The sequence below is a fragment of the Augochlora pura genome, chromosome 4 (assembly GCF_028453695.1).
Source record: "Augochlora pura isolate Apur16 chromosome 4, APUR_v2.2.1, whole genome shotgun sequence".
NCBI lineage: Eukaryota > Metazoa > Arthropoda > Insecta > Hymenoptera > Halictidae > Augochlora > Augochlora pura.
Genome location: NC_135775.1, coordinates 782,082 through 798,389, shown reverse-complemented (window position 1 = coordinate 798,389; position 16,308 = coordinate 782,082). Strand labels below are relative to the sequence as shown.

The 16,308-nt window shown below is 43.9% G+C and overlaps 1 protein-coding gene across 4 annotated transcripts in view; it reads left to right on the top strand.

The window, feature by feature from the left end:
• Ttll5 (Tubulin tyrosine ligase-like 5) overlaps positions 1-16,234 on the top strand; it is a 52,137-nt gene extending 35,903 nt beyond the window's left edge. For 2 of the 4 annotated variants that reach the window (XM_078178754.1, XM_078178755.1), the window contains exons 5-15: positions 8,144-8,250; positions 8,335-8,548; positions 9,075-9,331; positions 9,459-9,658; positions 9,786-10,015; positions 10,095-10,290; positions 10,368-10,530; positions 10,599-10,739; positions 10,807-10,957; positions 11,095-11,261; positions 11,344-16,234. In XM_078178754.1, the coding sequence (XP_078034880.1) occupies positions 8,144-8,250; positions 8,335-8,548; positions 9,075-9,331; positions 9,459-9,658; positions 9,786-10,015; positions 10,095-10,290; positions 10,368-10,530; positions 10,599-10,739; positions 10,807-10,957; positions 11,095-11,261; positions 11,344-11,563 (2,046 nt within the window). In that variant the 3' untranslated portion in view covers positions 11,564-16,234. Of the gene's footprint in view, positions 1-2,953; positions 3,026-8,143; positions 8,251-8,334; positions 8,549-9,074; positions 9,332-9,458; positions 9,659-9,785; positions 10,016-10,094; positions 10,291-10,367; positions 10,531-10,598; positions 10,740-10,806; positions 10,958-11,094; positions 11,262-11,343 lie in introns of those variants that run through there. The other 2 variants (XM_078178756.1, XM_078178757.1) reach the window with 2 other exon arrangements.
• Positions 16,235-16,308: the final 74 nt, after the last annotated feature.

The window sequence follows — 16,308 nt, the reverse complement described above, 5'->3', positions numbered from 1 at the left end:
GATCACAGGTGGCATGAAGTATCAAACTTACTGATTACTGATTACCTGATGATTAAAAGGTGTGGGAATAATTTGTACGTCACTCGCCACTATTTTCCTGAAATCGCAAGTGGAAAACATTGCAACGAGTCGCGCCAAAGTCCACCGACTTCTAAACATCAGGTAAAGAGAACAATATTTACGCCGGCAAAGAATCGTGCAAGAATAACGAACCACGCCGGGCGTCTGCGGCGTGTTTTATACGTCGTTGTTATTGAACCTAACTTTCCATAATTAGCAATTGCGAACTAGCCGTTCGCGATCGGTCGTACACGCGGGCCGGAGACGAATGATCCTCTTCCGACGATCTCTAAACAATGCTCGTACTATTGTTGAAATCGCGACGAAAACTCGCGCAGCGTTGATCGACGATCTCGAACCGACTTCGTTCTGACATCGAATCGCGGACGCGTTGTCTCGATTTTTCGCAAAACCCGATAACGATTAGCACAGCCCGCGCGAACTATCTCCACGAAGCCATGTGGTAACGCGCGCCGCGACGCACCGCGCCGCCAGCTTTATCTTGATTTATAGCGTTAATTTCGCTGCCGCAAAGCCAACGCATTAAACGTTGGGAAACATACACAAAAATCGTCGAAAGCCAGATACCGGCACCCGGCCGGTTACTTCACGACGCACCGGTCGTCCGAACGAACGATTTAGCTTGTCAACATTGACACAATTAGTACAAAAGAAAAAAAGAATTAGGATGTTGCTCCTCGCATATATTGGGGCACACCCCCTCCAAAAATACCATGGTACTCACAGAAAATTGAATCAATTCTAGAAATTAATAGGAGATTGTTTTAGTTCCTCCAAACTATACGAAAGTAACATGGTTTCTCAAGAACTGGTTTCTCAAATTTATTTAATTTTCCGTGAGTGTCCTAATAGTTTCGTAGGGGTGTGTATCTGGCCAACAAAAGTGGTTCGCCTTCGCGAAAGTATTTAAAACGTTCTGGCCATGTAAATCTACCGTTCGGGCTGCCGCGCGCGGTGCAAAGATGGTGGAAACTCTGCGGACGCGCGCGATATTTACGCTTCCAAGGTGTTTGGAGATGTTATGTCACTGTTTTGGGCTCCGGCGATGTATCACGGAACATCTAAAATTGGCTGGCCGTTTAGGGATCCTCGACTCGGCGTTGATACGACCGCGGCCCGCTCTCTCGATGAGCCTCGGGCTCTCTTTCCTTCGCCGTCATTGGCACACCGACTCCGGCGTGCCATTCGTCGTCGAGCAAGGTCCTCCGTTTGGGTTCGAAACCGCGAAAGCTCGGCGACTCGAAATCTCGCCGAAAGGCTTTCGAAATTGCCTGGGCTCGCCGTGCCCGGCCGCCGCCATTGGCCTATTTCACGGGCCAGGGTTCGAAAGCCTCGGGACTTATTCGACTATTTCGGGATTTGGTAGCAAGGTCTCGCCTTCGGACTATTTCCGTACGCTCGAGAAGGGTCGCGATGCCGTTCCGTCCAAAGATCCGAAGATTCCAGGCGTTTCAATCGACCACGTGGCTCGCGGACTTCGCGCGCTTCTGACAGAATCAAGGGACTTCCATGCTTCTAATATTATAAATTTATTATTATTATTATATTATATATATCATTTTATAGATTATTAGAATAAATGTGTCGATTACTATGCCACCCCCTGTTAACCGTACGGTTGCCAGATAGAGGCGCGTTCGGAAGAGGATGCCGACGGCGCTGAACGTGATTCGCGAGGCGTTCGCGCTTCTGCTCGCAGCTTTTACGTGAGACACATATTGCGTTACCGATCAAGGATAACGAGCTGACTGCTCGACCGTCTCTTCCTATCTTTCTCCAACTCCCGTACCCGTTTACGAATGCCCACCTGACTGGGAGACGGTAATTAGGCTCGTTCAGACAGTCCTCTGGCTTCACCTTGCACGCGATACTTAATACAATTTTTAGCGACACGCTTTTCCATGCGATAGTCCACGTTTCAGACTTGTCTGTTCTTTTTTAAAACTTCCAAACTCTTTGAAACTAAAGACAGGAAATTTATTCAAATTCAGATCAATAATTGGTTTTATTTTTTAGTATTAGTATTATCATTGTATGTTCTCGCGCGTATGGCACCCGTTCGCCAATGAGTCCGACAGTGATATCGCGCAAAAAGGAGGCATAACACGGAACGGTGACGCGTCTCCTTGGGCTCCCCGTCGGAACACGGAAAACGCAGGAAACGCGTTCCTCGAATTACCGACTGCTCCAATAACTGCTCGGTAATTGCTAATTACAGAAACCGTCCGAACGGTGCTTCTACGGTGCTCCAGAGTCCTCGATATTCATTTGAACCGTATAGTTTGAAAATGTAAGTTAAACGTAAAGTACCTCATAATTTATGATCAATTCAGTGCATACTTTGTATTTGCAATGCTTTGTTCAATTTAAAATTGATTAATAAAAGAAATATATAATAGCGTATATAGTAATAAAAGAAATTCATTTTAAATTAAAGAAATTTTTAAATTAAAAGAATTCCGTCTATTCGCCCTCGTAAACATGGAACAAAAAACGTGGCGAAATATGATACAGAGGACTAGACGCAGCGAGCCAACGATCTTTAGGAAACTCGATATTTCGAACGAGGAAACGAGCATGTAATTCTTAATCGACGAAATCTTTATTGTTTTGTCCGTTCTGTTTCACGATTAAGTTAGCAGGCTAGCAGGAAACAAAGAATAACATGTTCAAGGTTGCGTTTACGCTGCGGGACTGCAGCGTCGTCCGCGCGACAGCCGCGTGGTAGTAAGACGAATTACTATTCGAGTCGAAAAACATAAATATGAAACGAGAAGGAAGCTTGCGATTAGTTGCTTGCAATTAAGAATTTGTATTTTGCACAAAGAATATCCACTGTGTAGTTGCAACTACCAATATTGTGACTGTAGCAGTCGGATGCAAGAAGAAAAAATCTCGAATGTAAATAGAAGGAAGAGCGTCGATTGGAAGGAGCAACGCACAGGTGAGCCGTCGGCGATCGGGAATGGCAGCGCTCAAGGACCCCGATTCGAAGGTCCCTGGCCCCGTCACCGGTCGTCTCCGATCGATGTCGAGGATCGACGATCGAAAGGAAACGGCAACGCGGAAATCGAGGGGGAAATCTGGCCATGACGGCCATGGTACACATCGCGCGTTTTCTGCGAGCCGCCGCCGGCTGTGCCACCAGGCACGCTCGAACCTAAAGCCACCTATTTCCTTCGGACATCCATATTGGCCGGCTGTCGCAGCTTTGTACCGTAGCTTGATTAAAACCCTTGGGTTGGCGCTGCATGTTAAATCTTATCGACTTATGTGGCTTGATTAAATTTTTAATAAGCGATCTTATGGTATAAGGAATGCACAGTGCGCGACGTGTCGCGTTGCGGCGCGGCGATCGTCCGAGAGGACCGGTTACCGGTTAGCTTTTCAGTCACGGACCTTACCGAGAGCGCGTGACCCTCAAACCGTGTCCCACCAGGGCTCCCAGCGTCCTCAGCCGTGATCTCAACCTGGAAACTCCGCCACTACAAAATTACGATCGCGTTTTATCGCGTGTTTACGTCGGCCATCCTTCTTGCGCCCCCTTTTTGTCGGTTTTCCGACGTCCGAACCCGCTCCTATATAGGGAAGACCGACCTCGGTTGTTACACCGGGGCGGTAATAACACGTGGACTACCTCGAAATATATGATAGTTAATAATACGCGGGCTTGGACGTGTAATGCAAAGTGTGACATTTCAAGCGCGTTCATTTATCATACACACCGCTCGAAAAAGTTAGAACGGAGAACATTTTTCGATAGAAATTGGCCAATTTCGATCGACGGTAACTGCGCGAAAAATTATCGTATCTTGATGAATATTTTTTTAAATTAAAGCTTGAAAACTCTACTTTAAAATAGTGTTTCTAGATTTGAAAATTGCTGCACGTGCGCCAACGTAATCATTTAAATACGAGGTCATATTTGTCATATGATAAACAGTGTGATAATTGTCAAGTTTGAAAATATGCACGGACGTTGTAAAATTTTTTACAGAGATCCCGTTTGCAATGCAACGAAGTTTAATTCTTCTCCTTTAATTTAAAAAAAATTTCAGGTGGCTGCGATTTTTTGTCCCAAAGTTACAGGTGTTTAAAGTAACCCTTGCACTTTTGTCCTGTACCGCCGACATTGGTGTTATCGAATGTACGCCACAGGGGGTTTGCCAGTTGGATTTTACACTTCCTGTTTGTTTCCGAGTATGCAGATGCATGTGTTACCTGTGCGTTGCTCTGTCACTGCATGCAATCGAACCCTCGCGTTAATGCTAGCTCTAACCTCAGTTTTGAGCAACCTCAGAAGTTGAGCAATATTCATCAAAAATTCTTCTGTGCTATAATTTTTTGAGTTTAGTATTCGAGTAGGTACAAAAAAGATGGCTTGATCGATCACACTAATCGACCATTAATAACGACAAAAAGTTTACATAATCTACGAATTTCCAATTCCCCCAAGAGGACGGCGTAGAATTCCTCCGATTAATTTCCACGTTAGTTGGCCAGTCCGAGGACAATTCATGGTAATTATTTCTAGCATGGCTCGAGGGTCCGTCCTTCACAGCGTGTCCCTCTCAGCGTCCCGCGATCTCGCTGCTATACACAATATACGAGCACCCGGCATTTTTCGTACGTCCCGGATGATGGTCTCTCGCTTTATTCCTGTCGAAGAGAATAAAGCGAGAGTCGTGTTAATGTTCCTTGCTGTTGGGTCAACGGCACGAGCCTGTCTCGCTCGAGCGAACGCGATATCTATAAGTAATTCGGGTGTCGTATCCGCGCTGGTCGAACGATCGGAGGGGAATATCGATCGTGGATCACTCACTGGTCCGCGTGCGATGCGTTCGTCGATCGTTTAACGATCCTGTTCTCTCGAGTGCACGCGCTCGTGACGCAGACGCGCAGCCGGATCCATTAAATCGGCGGATGGGTAGCGGATCAGGCGAATGAAAAGTCAATGAGCATGGCCGCGAGACGCCGTGACCATGGTCACGTAGACCATAGCCACAATCTTTTTAGTACCTCAAAAATCTATTTTCCCCCAAGCTCTGGTTATCAGCAGTCTCGTGACCGGAGGAAATCCATGCGAGATTCGATTAAAAAATCTGGCAGCGTTGCGCGCGGACCAAAGCCGTGCGGCATCGAATTACGATGGGGTCGATCTTCATCGGAGTCAATTGATGCGATCTACGCTCGGCGTGGATCACGTGAACGATCTATGTCGCGCCTGTTATCAGGCCGTAGGTCGATCGTCGCAAATACACGAGGCGTCTGCGTACGCACCATGCCCGGCTATGCAAATACCGTCGAAACTTTCGCTGTCGGCGATCTTTCCCTCGCCGAAGTCGAAGCTGATCCAAGCTGATTAAACTCTTTTAACACTAAATTTATCAGCCACTTAAGTATACCTATTTCTACCAAAATCAGCCAAAACGACTGGTCTTCGAAAGCTTATTTATGAGAGTACTACTCGGCGCGTAAAGGCATCGTCGGAAACAATTATTGGGATTTTCTTGATCGAGGACGGTCAGGAGTCGACGTGCACTCGGTGCTACCGGCTGACACTCCATAATTTACCATTATCGCGGCGAATCGTAAAACGGCCATCTACGGGGACTACCGGCGCGCAGTGACTCACCCAAAGTAGCATCCATCGGGGATTTATGCTCGTTATTATTGCGCTATTTGCGGACTTGAAAAACGATCGGCGACGGATGTTCCACGCGACGCGTCGCCTCGTCTCGCCTCGCATCTCGTCGCGCCACCTCGCCTCGCCTCGCCTCGCCTTGCCTTGCGTCGTCGCTGTTACCGTTTTCATTTTCACACGTTGACCTCCACGTGACAAACTCGTGGCTGTGTGTTTGCACGATATTCAAATGGCTTTCTACTTCCTGGTCATTATCGTCGATCCGGTTTCTTAAACGCCGCCATTTACTGCTCATCGCGCTACTCCGCGTCAAGTGAAAACAGTGAGATTGTTTTTAATCGCAGGCCGGTCCTACTCGTTTCGGGTGTTACAGCACTTAATTTGTCACGCTTGTTACATTAGCAGAAAAGACTTACGCTTACAAACTTGACCATAATTACCGATTGCTCGCCGTATAATCAACTGTCAGCTACTATTTTACGTCGCTTCGTAGAAATAACAACTGTACGTTCAGTCACATTTTGTTCGTACGAAACAAGTTTGCCGGACAAATTCCCCATGAATTACAGTTATCGTCGTGGTGATGTCAAGAAAATCGTCGAGCAAGCGAGAAATTAATGCAGAGATCGGCGCACGAGCTAACAATAGACCAGGGGAGATCGATGGAAGATTAAAAGAAAAATTCCCATCGCCGATAAATTACGAGTGGAACGAGAGATGGTGTCGAGTAGCACGAAGAGTCCCCCCCGTTCGCAGTATGCCGCCGCGGCTCGCGGTCGTAAACGCGCCGCGAACGTGTCGTCCGTATCTATGACACACGAGATAATTAGCCGTTTACGCGGAGGCGCGTGCGCGGTGCATACGGTGATCCGAAATGACTGTAACCATCGCCCGAATCTAATTAGCGGCGATCACGTACGCGGGAATATCCATATTATTCCCGGAGTTAGTTTATTCTAGTTATACAATAGTATAGTATAGCTAGTATACTGCATAACTAGTATAGCTACTATAGTATGGTATAGCTAGTTTATTTACTGTTAATGTAATATAAGATATACGATATATATTACATTATTATGTTATACTAAAAAATGTCTGCCACCCGAAGGATAATTAGCAGCGACCGGTTAATTAATGCAATCCGACCGCAGAAAATCGGAAAATCGTGCTAACGAAGTGTTCGCGTGCGTGCGTGCGACACGGACGATCAAGAGTGATTAGCGCTCGCATGATTAAGGGTGCTGCCCCCCACCTCCCTCTCCCCTTCCCCTCTCGCCCATCGTCGTTGTCGAGGAAACCTTGAATTTCGCGCGACAGCGTTCGCCTTTCTCCTCTTCGACAACTTCGGGTCCCGGCGACGACTTTTTGCAGAACGTGCGGGGAAGCTCTCGAAAATTAGCTGCGCAGGTCTTGAAAATTGACGAGAAGACGATTTCGAAAATTCTTGTGCGAAATTCTCGCCTTCCGATATAGTTTAATATGCATGGAATATTGCGATCTCTTTGTTATGAAGAAAGACTGCTCGCGATATTGTTGCTCTGTTAACTTCCGGCCTGCGGTTAATACCGAGTCATTCTGACCCATCGTATTTAAATCGCCTCATGATTATTAATTCTTCGACGATTGAATTAAATAAATGTTCATTGCAGTCTATATAGGCTGTCTCAAAGGAATTCCTCGAGCAATTTGAAGTAACTTTTTCCTTAGCGAAAATCCAATTCGCGGCTTCGTTTACGAGTTGTTAACGAAAACCGATGACCAATCAGAGGCGAGATTGGCTGGCGCCAGTCGGCCGAGCCACTCAACGCAACTAGGCTTCTCTTTGGTCACCAACGAGTCCTTCGGAAGGGCTTCGATTAAAATTTTAAATTCAAATTTCAAAATTTCAAAAATCCAGCGTTGATTTTGAAGTTCAGCCTTGGAGGGGATCTGCTTGAATTCGTCGGATTTGCATGGGTGCTGGTTCGGCGGTGAACGCCAAAGGCCGACGACGAAAGGAAGTCTTAAGGACTCTGTGCGTCACTATGTTCGCGCCTGTTATCACACAAAAGCGCGTCCATCCGAACGAGTGGATATTATTAACAGTCCGGTCGTGTACATTCAGATATTGTCCCGACGACGAAAACTGTCCCGCAAGGTCGACGGAGCCGATATACGTGAACGCCGATGCAACAAGAATATTAAAAGGCACCCGCGACGAGAACGCTTCCATGTTCTGGTAAACCGATCCATGGGAAGAGTGAATCGTTCAGCGTAGAAATCACTAAAACCAGCCTAAATAGCATACTGTAGCATGAATAATTCTAAACTCAAAAATATATTTTTTTTAGTTTTGTATCGAATAATGTGCAATGATCGACGTAGTTTCTCAGAGAAAAACATTGTTGTAACATGAACGCGCAATTTTTGTTTCAGGTGCCTATGAACGAGACAGAGTTCAACATCCTCTGGATGGGCAACCACCCGAAACCAGACATTCTTCGGAATCTGATGCCGCACCAGAAAATCAACCATTTCCCCAGGTAAGGCAGAGTCATTCGCTCTGACAAGTATATCGAGCGTGTCGTTCTCTATGGTTGATGATTCCTTGTTTGTTCTCGTTACAGATCGTACGAGATCACGCGAAAGGATCGTTTGTACAAGAACATCGAGGCGATGCAGCGCAGCAAAGGTCTTCGGAATCTGGACTTCATACCGCAGACGTTCCTGTTGCCCAGCGAGTCCAGGGGTCTGCTGACAGCGCATTTCAGGTATCGCGGGCCCTGGATTGTCAAACCTAAAGCCAGTTCCCGCGGACGTGGCATTTATATCGTTAACAGTGTGAGCATAATAATTTCTAAGTACGAGTTAAGAGTACCTGGGCTGTACCATATGCTTCTCTCCCTTCACCCATCACCAGAAGACTGATCTGCTGTCTGCAACGTGGTTCACCGTGTTCTTCTTGGCCTATAGTCTTCTTAGCGCCTGAAATTAGTGGCGAAATGATCAATCGGTTGAAAAATATCAAAACTATCAATAAAAAGATATTGTCAATGTGTATAAAGTATTTGAGTATACTATAAGATTCTTTAGAAGAGTGTAATAAAGTCTGGAGAAAAGAAAGATATTGCCAAACTTGAACACAGTGAATCTGATTCTTAAGCTGACATCCAAAGTGCACTTATTCAATTCCATAGAGTTAAAAAATAGTTTGCTGAAGAGTTAAACAGATGCGCCAGTCAATATCTGTTCGTTTGTAGCTTCCGACCCTTCTGCTATGGCTACTCAAGAATTCTTTCAGACGACATAGGTAGCCCAATGGTCTTTAACTAATGCGTGATCGCTAAGCGAAACGATCTGCTTCTAGCCCGAGAAGATCCTGATGGACGAGTCGGTGATCGTCGCACAATACATAAACAATCCTCTGCTCGTCGACGGGCACAAATGCGACCTACGGCTTTACGTCGCTGTGACGAATTACGACCCGCTGTTAATATACCTCTACGAAGAGGGCCTGGTTAGGTTCGCCACGGTGAAGTACGATGGCGGCAATCAATACGTCTGGAACCCGTGCATGCATCTGTGCAACTACAGCATCAACAAATTCCACGTGGATTACGTGAAGTAAGAATTCCACGCTCGACGGTCATCGCGAAAGTTATACCGATTTATCAATTAGTCGTTTTACCTGATACAGGTTTCTTCTCCGCGGTATTGCTTTCTGATTGTGTAATTGTTTGGAATTGTCTAGAAGCGAGGATCCAGACGCGGAGGATGTAGGTCACAAGTGGACACTGTCGGCGTTGCTCAGGCACTTGCGCTCTATTGGACAGGACACGGAGTTGCTGATGCAGCGCGTCGAAGACATTATAATTAAATCGATCCTGGCGACCGCCTCGGGCATCGTCAGCGGTATCAAGCAGTTCGTCAAGCATCCGGAGACTTGCTTCGGTAATTTGATGATTAAGAGAAGAGAATCGATTAGAAAGCTCGGGGTTCTCCTAAGTCCACGAAGAATCGCTTGAGCGACCAAAAAAAGAACCATCCAGACTTTAACACGTTTTCTGTCTGCTGCCAGAACTATTCGGCTTTGATATCTTAATCGACGACACGCTGAAACCGTGGTTATTGGAGGTGAACCTAACACCGTCGTTGGGATGCGACTCGCCGCTCGACGTCAGACTGAAGTCCGCGTTGATAGCGGATTTGCTTACCCTGGTCGGTATCTCGGCAGTGGATCCCGTGCTGCGGCCGCAAACCACGCACCTGAATCGATCCACGGTCATCTCGACCAAGAGAACAGCTAGCGTGAGTTAATCTCGTCCTGTCGACCAACTCGTACCAACTTAGACAACGCGTACAAATTAACGTTTTCTTCCTTCTACAGTGTAGAAGAGTCCATTCAGCGGAGACACTGTCGCAGAGAAAGAAGAACGTCAGCAAAAGTAACATCAATAAATCGGGACTAACCAGCGAGCAACAGCGTATAGTGGCATCCGCAAAAGCACAGTTCGAAAGAAGAGGAGGATTTGTCCGCATATTTCCTAGTCCAAAGTCGTGGGAGATGTATTCGCAGTATTTAGGTGTGCGAAAGTATTTGCGGTATTTTATGCTGTCATCGCATTTGATTCCTTTTAGAAATGTTGTTTGATATTTGTAGATCCAACAACGGGGATACCGGTCGTATCGGATCCTCTAGGACCAGGCAGAGCCCAGCACGTGAACACCAATCACAATCTAATGCTGCATGAACAACTGTTTCCTGCCGCTAGCCGCACGACCGGCTTCATCATTCCTGAAGTTACGCTGGACAGGCTATCCAGGTACTTTGGCAAAAATATTAACAAGCAATAACCTTGACACACTATACAATATCTATGATTTATTGCAGATACGAAAGGTACGAGAGAGCATTAGTGAAAGGGCACAAGCAGAGCTTAGATCGTGGCGAGAGTAAAGAGAATATGGACATCGACAAGCATAAATACAAGAGTCAAGTAGTGCAGGCCATGCACGACGGAAATAAACTTAGGTAAGCAATTGAACGTAATAAAACCTGTTAAACGCATTTACATTATAATGAAATTGTACCTGTTCAGTCCTGGGGAAGCAAGGAAAGCCTTTGGTTTATACTTAGGCCATGTACTGCGCAAGATATCTCAACCCAACGCGGATCCAGCGTGCTGCGACCTTGTAATGAAATTCCTTCAGCAGTGTGCCAGTAATCTAAGGACACCATTCTTCTTCACGGTGAGCTTTTGAGAACATACCATCCTATGCTTCCCAAAATGGTACTAGGTTGGGAAATGAATCCGTTCGCGGCGGCGGCTGCGCGCGTTATATTTTCTTACAAGAAGACACGTAATCTAATATATCTTTTCTCGCAGTTGCCAAGCAGCAAGCTCGGCGACAAGGACCGTGCTGCCATCACCGCCAAACAGCTCTCCGACTTTCTGCATCTTTACAATCGGGAAACAGATCTGTATGCGGACACCGTAGATCGACCTCGCACCGTTCCGAATCGGCTGTTCCAGAAATTTCTCGCCGCAGCCAAGTAACAATCTATTTCTTAAATTTCTTTGTCGGTTGTCGCGCCACATTCTTTGAATTAATTAAAACGTTTCACTTATGAGCAGCGAGGAGGACTTGGACGATGTGCTGACTCTCCAAACCAGGTTGTACAAATGCGCCCACAGCTTTTTGGGCAGAAGCGGGTTCGCAGGTAGCCTACCAGGCCCTAATTTATTAGGCTCGTTGCCGCACATTACGTCTCGCGTGTATTCGAACGCCGCGAACAGTGAGCAATGTAAATGCAATCAGTCCATCACAAGGCCTACAAAAGCGCCGCGCACATAGCCGCGCCATCTGTGAATACTCGTTTATAGTCGCCATGTTTACTCTTTAAGATAAATATATATTATATATATTATATAATATATATATATTTAAGTATGGCTGCCTAGGACTTCCCAGTACCAGTGGACAATCATCCACGCGTAATCGTAACGTTTCCCATTCGAATATTGCACAGGTGAAATAGAAAAGGAAGAACAAAAAAAAACCAAGAAATACCGTCACAGAACTAATATTTTGGGTACGCTTTGAAAGCGCTTTAACTTTCGCTTGTATTTATTAAGCTAAACGGAGTTCATCGACGCGATACTTCCAACGAAATATTAAAATTTCGCATTTCCAATGAAATACGAAATTCGAGGCTAGTCGTCAGCATCAACGACTCCTCGGGGAGCTAGATAAAAGTATCCGCAGAGCTAGAGACGTCTTGCTAGAGACGTAGGTCTCTCGTGTTTTATCGTATGGAACAGGTGGCCAATTAAAATTGAAACATTTGTAGGGTAAAGGCAACGCGTCTTTAAGAAGTTAACGTATCAATTATTAATGTTCAACGACGGCGTATTCTGTCGATTTAACCGATCGATGCTTAACGTTTGATTCCGAGAACCTTCCGTTTATACCCTGATGAATTGTCTTTATCATTTTTTTACTTTTTATTTCGTGTTTCTTTTAGCAAAAGTTTTAGGTTACAACGAGTACTCGAAATTGTCCAGCATCTGAACTAATCGGAGTACACGGATGTTCGACTTAGATTCAAGTTTGGATACATCATTACTCAGACTTGAATTCAGATGCTCGAGTGCTTAAGTGCAATTTCGGCTACTCCGGAACTATAGTTTACACTGATCTGTAACGTGTATTATGATTTTATTATCTTATTTATTAATTTTATGATTCTAGTTATATTATTTATAATTTAAGTACCACCAGATTCAGAGGCAGATTAGTAGCATCGACTACTGTATTTAATGATAGTTCTACCGTTCATGTTCCTAGTTAAGCTATATTTTTATTTGGTTGAGGCGGGCATGTATTTTTATTTTATTTATCGGTTTTATGAGCCTTTCCTTGTCTAGTCAACTTAAGAGGCAAAGGCCGTGTAAATTCGATCGTGTTCGGCGATTATTTGTTGCTACTTCAAATTATATATTTATTATTTGACAACAGTCTGAGACATTGAATTCGTCCACGAATAAGTACAGTAGTTAGGTATGTAAGATATTATGTAGTCGCTAACAGAACGAAAACGATTTACACATGAACATTCAACGAATCTGAATTATTGTGAGCACATTGTAGCGATGTTAAAAAATCGGGTTAAGAGTTTCTGCGAGATCAATCCTTTAAAATGCAATAACTGAGTGCGATGAAGTCGGACGAGAATCGTTATAAGATACAAACTGTACTATCTGTACCAATGATTAGACTGCAGATCTTTATGCGAGCGCGGTAATAACGTTTATCAAAGTTACATAGAAATTTATTTGTCCCGATGAAGGCTCTATCGAAGGTTCTATCGTGTTTTCGATACATTGGAAATCCCATTGAATGTTTTAATATAGCAAATTTGTAGAGGTGTATAAAATCCGCAGTCTATTGACAATAGTCAGACCTGCTCGCACAACGATTTACGCGATGAGTACAGTAACGTGTCAATTGCGCCGCGCATTGGGGAACGTTTGTCGGTATGGTTGGCAGGTACCAATCCGTTAGCGTAAAATTACCATAGATCGTATCCATCCATGCAATGCCGTCAGTATTTAATAATGAGGATTGTGCAGCTTCTACTTCCAACCAGATACAACAAGGGAATTCTATATTTGATTCGCGTTTTTTCGGGCTTTTTATGAAACCCATCGTCGAAAGATTCGTAATCTTCTGTTGGTCGAGGTTGAAACCGAACACCATTGGCGAATACAAGAAAAATTCTTCGCGGGCCATTCGGCTGTGATACACAAACGTGCACGCGTCGCCGTTGCGAGTATCAATCAGTTGCATCGCAAATTGTTCAATATATTTACACGTTGTGTCGCGGTGAGTTGATCTCACACCGGACGAGCGAGAACGGTTCTAACGTTATCCTTTGATAGGCACAAAAGAGATACTCTGCATTCATTCGAGCGCAAATGTTTATTGTTATCAATGGGCTGCGGGCGTTCACGCGTTTCCGCAATTCTGCACGAGCGAGAGATCGATATTTCATTTTCGAATGTAACGTTTCGATAGCGAAGAAATTTGAAAATGGTTACGGAATTATGTAGCACAATTTACTTCTGTAGCACGTTGCCTAGAAATAACACGCAAGTTGTACTAGACCATTTCTCGGCGATGCGTGAACGCCCACGGACTGGTAATTAACGTTGCTATATTGATCAGTTCAGTATAGCACTAGAAATGTCTATTTCCGACTCGAATCCACATACAGAGGAAGTTATACAACGATTAGTCTTAAAAAAGTATGGTACTACAAGCGTATCCATCATTTTCTCTATCATAGAATATTATTATTTTGTTTCTCTATATCTTTAGTAATATATTTTGTTATTTGTAGCGTAGTGTAAAGTATTATTTTAAATATGTTTCCGCGGGTAGGAGAATTCGCGTAATTTACAGAACATCGACATCGCGCGCATAGTCCACTGCTCGATCAGCCTGCATCATTGCATCTTGTTTCAACGACACACCGAACAAAATGTATTTCTTTGAAACGACAAAGCATATCGATACCATCGCGACGTTTGCGTCCATTATACGTAGATGTGTAAGAGCTTGACGTCTTAAATTAAGATGGTCACGCGTAAAAGTACGTACTGCCATTCTTTTATAAAACATATCGTTTCCGTTGTTTGTTCAGAACGTATCTTTTTATAAAATGCGAACGATTTCGTTTGTGTAGGGCACTCTTTTAGTAACGAAAACGCGCGGGGATACGCGTAAAGTATAATTATACCGTTCCAAGATGATTATTTCCATCAGGAGAGACACAGAATCACAATTGTACTATATTCATTTCACCGGGTAACGATAAATGCAAATTGAACTTCGCAATCGTTTCTAGACCGCTTTACCAAATTGCTGAACATTGTTTTCCGTTTCTGTTTTAAACATTATTACGTAGCCGATCTTCTAAACAGTGTGTCCATGCTAACTGTTTGAAAACGATTATTTAATTGCTCTGAAAATTATAAGAGATGCGAATCGACCGAAGCAAGTGTACGTCAATACAATGCCTAATCGAATGCGGACCATGGCTAAAAAAAAACGGCGACTAATTAATCGTTGAAGTTACGAACCTAACAACTTCTTTGTGTTTAAGCGGAACCGTGAAATGCGAGAAATTAAATGTAGCTTTTAATGTGCCGCGAACACCAATTTATATCTTTATGATGTGCATTATCGTTGTGCTTGAGTATTTGCAATCTATTATACGTGAGAAAAGCCGTCTGTGATTGTGTTCTTTCACGATGCGCATTTTGTTCCAGAGATGGTTGGTACGCTGCGGATTTTTCTGCCGATTCCCATTTATATAGTCATTGTTTTCCACGAAATTGAAATAAGAGAAACGTTTCTTCGGCGAAGTAAATGATTTCTCGTGACTAGAAATAAAACAAGGGAATTGCATAAGGATCCGTACTTTAATTCGTTCACTACCAGCATTTGTTTCCGGTATCATTTTTCTAACAAATCTGATCGCTTATTAAATATTAAGAAATTTATTTTAAGGCGGCTAGTTTAAGCAGTGAATGAGCTTTAAAATAACAAAACAACGTAGGCAATAAGATTCGTTAGAAAAATGATTTACAACATACAAAGGCTTCTAGTTTTACAATAAGAACAAAATATGAAAGAAATAACGTTTCCTTTTTTTTTACGAAAAGAAAACACATGGCTGGTAGAGAATGTGTTTTAACGATTGGGACACCGGCGTACGTCGACGCTTACCAACGGAGTTTCCTTTATTCTTTTTTTTTATGCAGTAAGTTAATCGTTCCGAGCTCAGCCGCTTGTAAAACTTTGCAGATCATCAGCTGGTATTGTAAACAATAGTTTTCTGTGCTATCGGTACTTTTTCAGTACGTTTCCTGACCGGCAATCACGAATTCTTTTCGGTAAAAAAACAAAATAGGGGAGGAGATTTTTGGGGGGCGGGGGAACTCGATCGCAGAGAGAAAGCACAGATATACGAGAGAAGGAAACAATGAATCGAGGCGACAGGCAAGTCTGTTCAAGACGATGAACAAAATTAGCCGATGTACATAAAAGGGAGAGAAAACGAACGAAATTGTTAATAACATTACCTCTGTGTTGCGCGAGCAACACTCCCTTCCTACCTGTGATTTGTAAAATTTACTAGTCAGCTTACTGCATTTATTACAAATAAAAATCATTGCTGTGTACAACTATTTTATTATAATCGAGTACATTACGGTCGTTACTCGGACGTTTGGCAACTGTGCAAGGGCAGAGGTTTCAAGAACGGTTTCGTTCGTTCGACGTTTAACGATCTCACCGTTTCGCCAGTTGTTAAGGGGCCCGAGTATTGCGCAGCCTTCTTAGAAGTTTAACATTTGAATGATATTAAAACGCATCGACTGTATGTATCTACAAGCATACGTATTTTCGCATTATAAAATTGTCTTCGAATTGAAACTATTCAGAATAAAACGTAATGAACCAGAACTTGCAATTATTTAGTTCACAAGTATCTGTAAGTGGAAAATGCGAAACCCGATATTCTGCTATCCTTA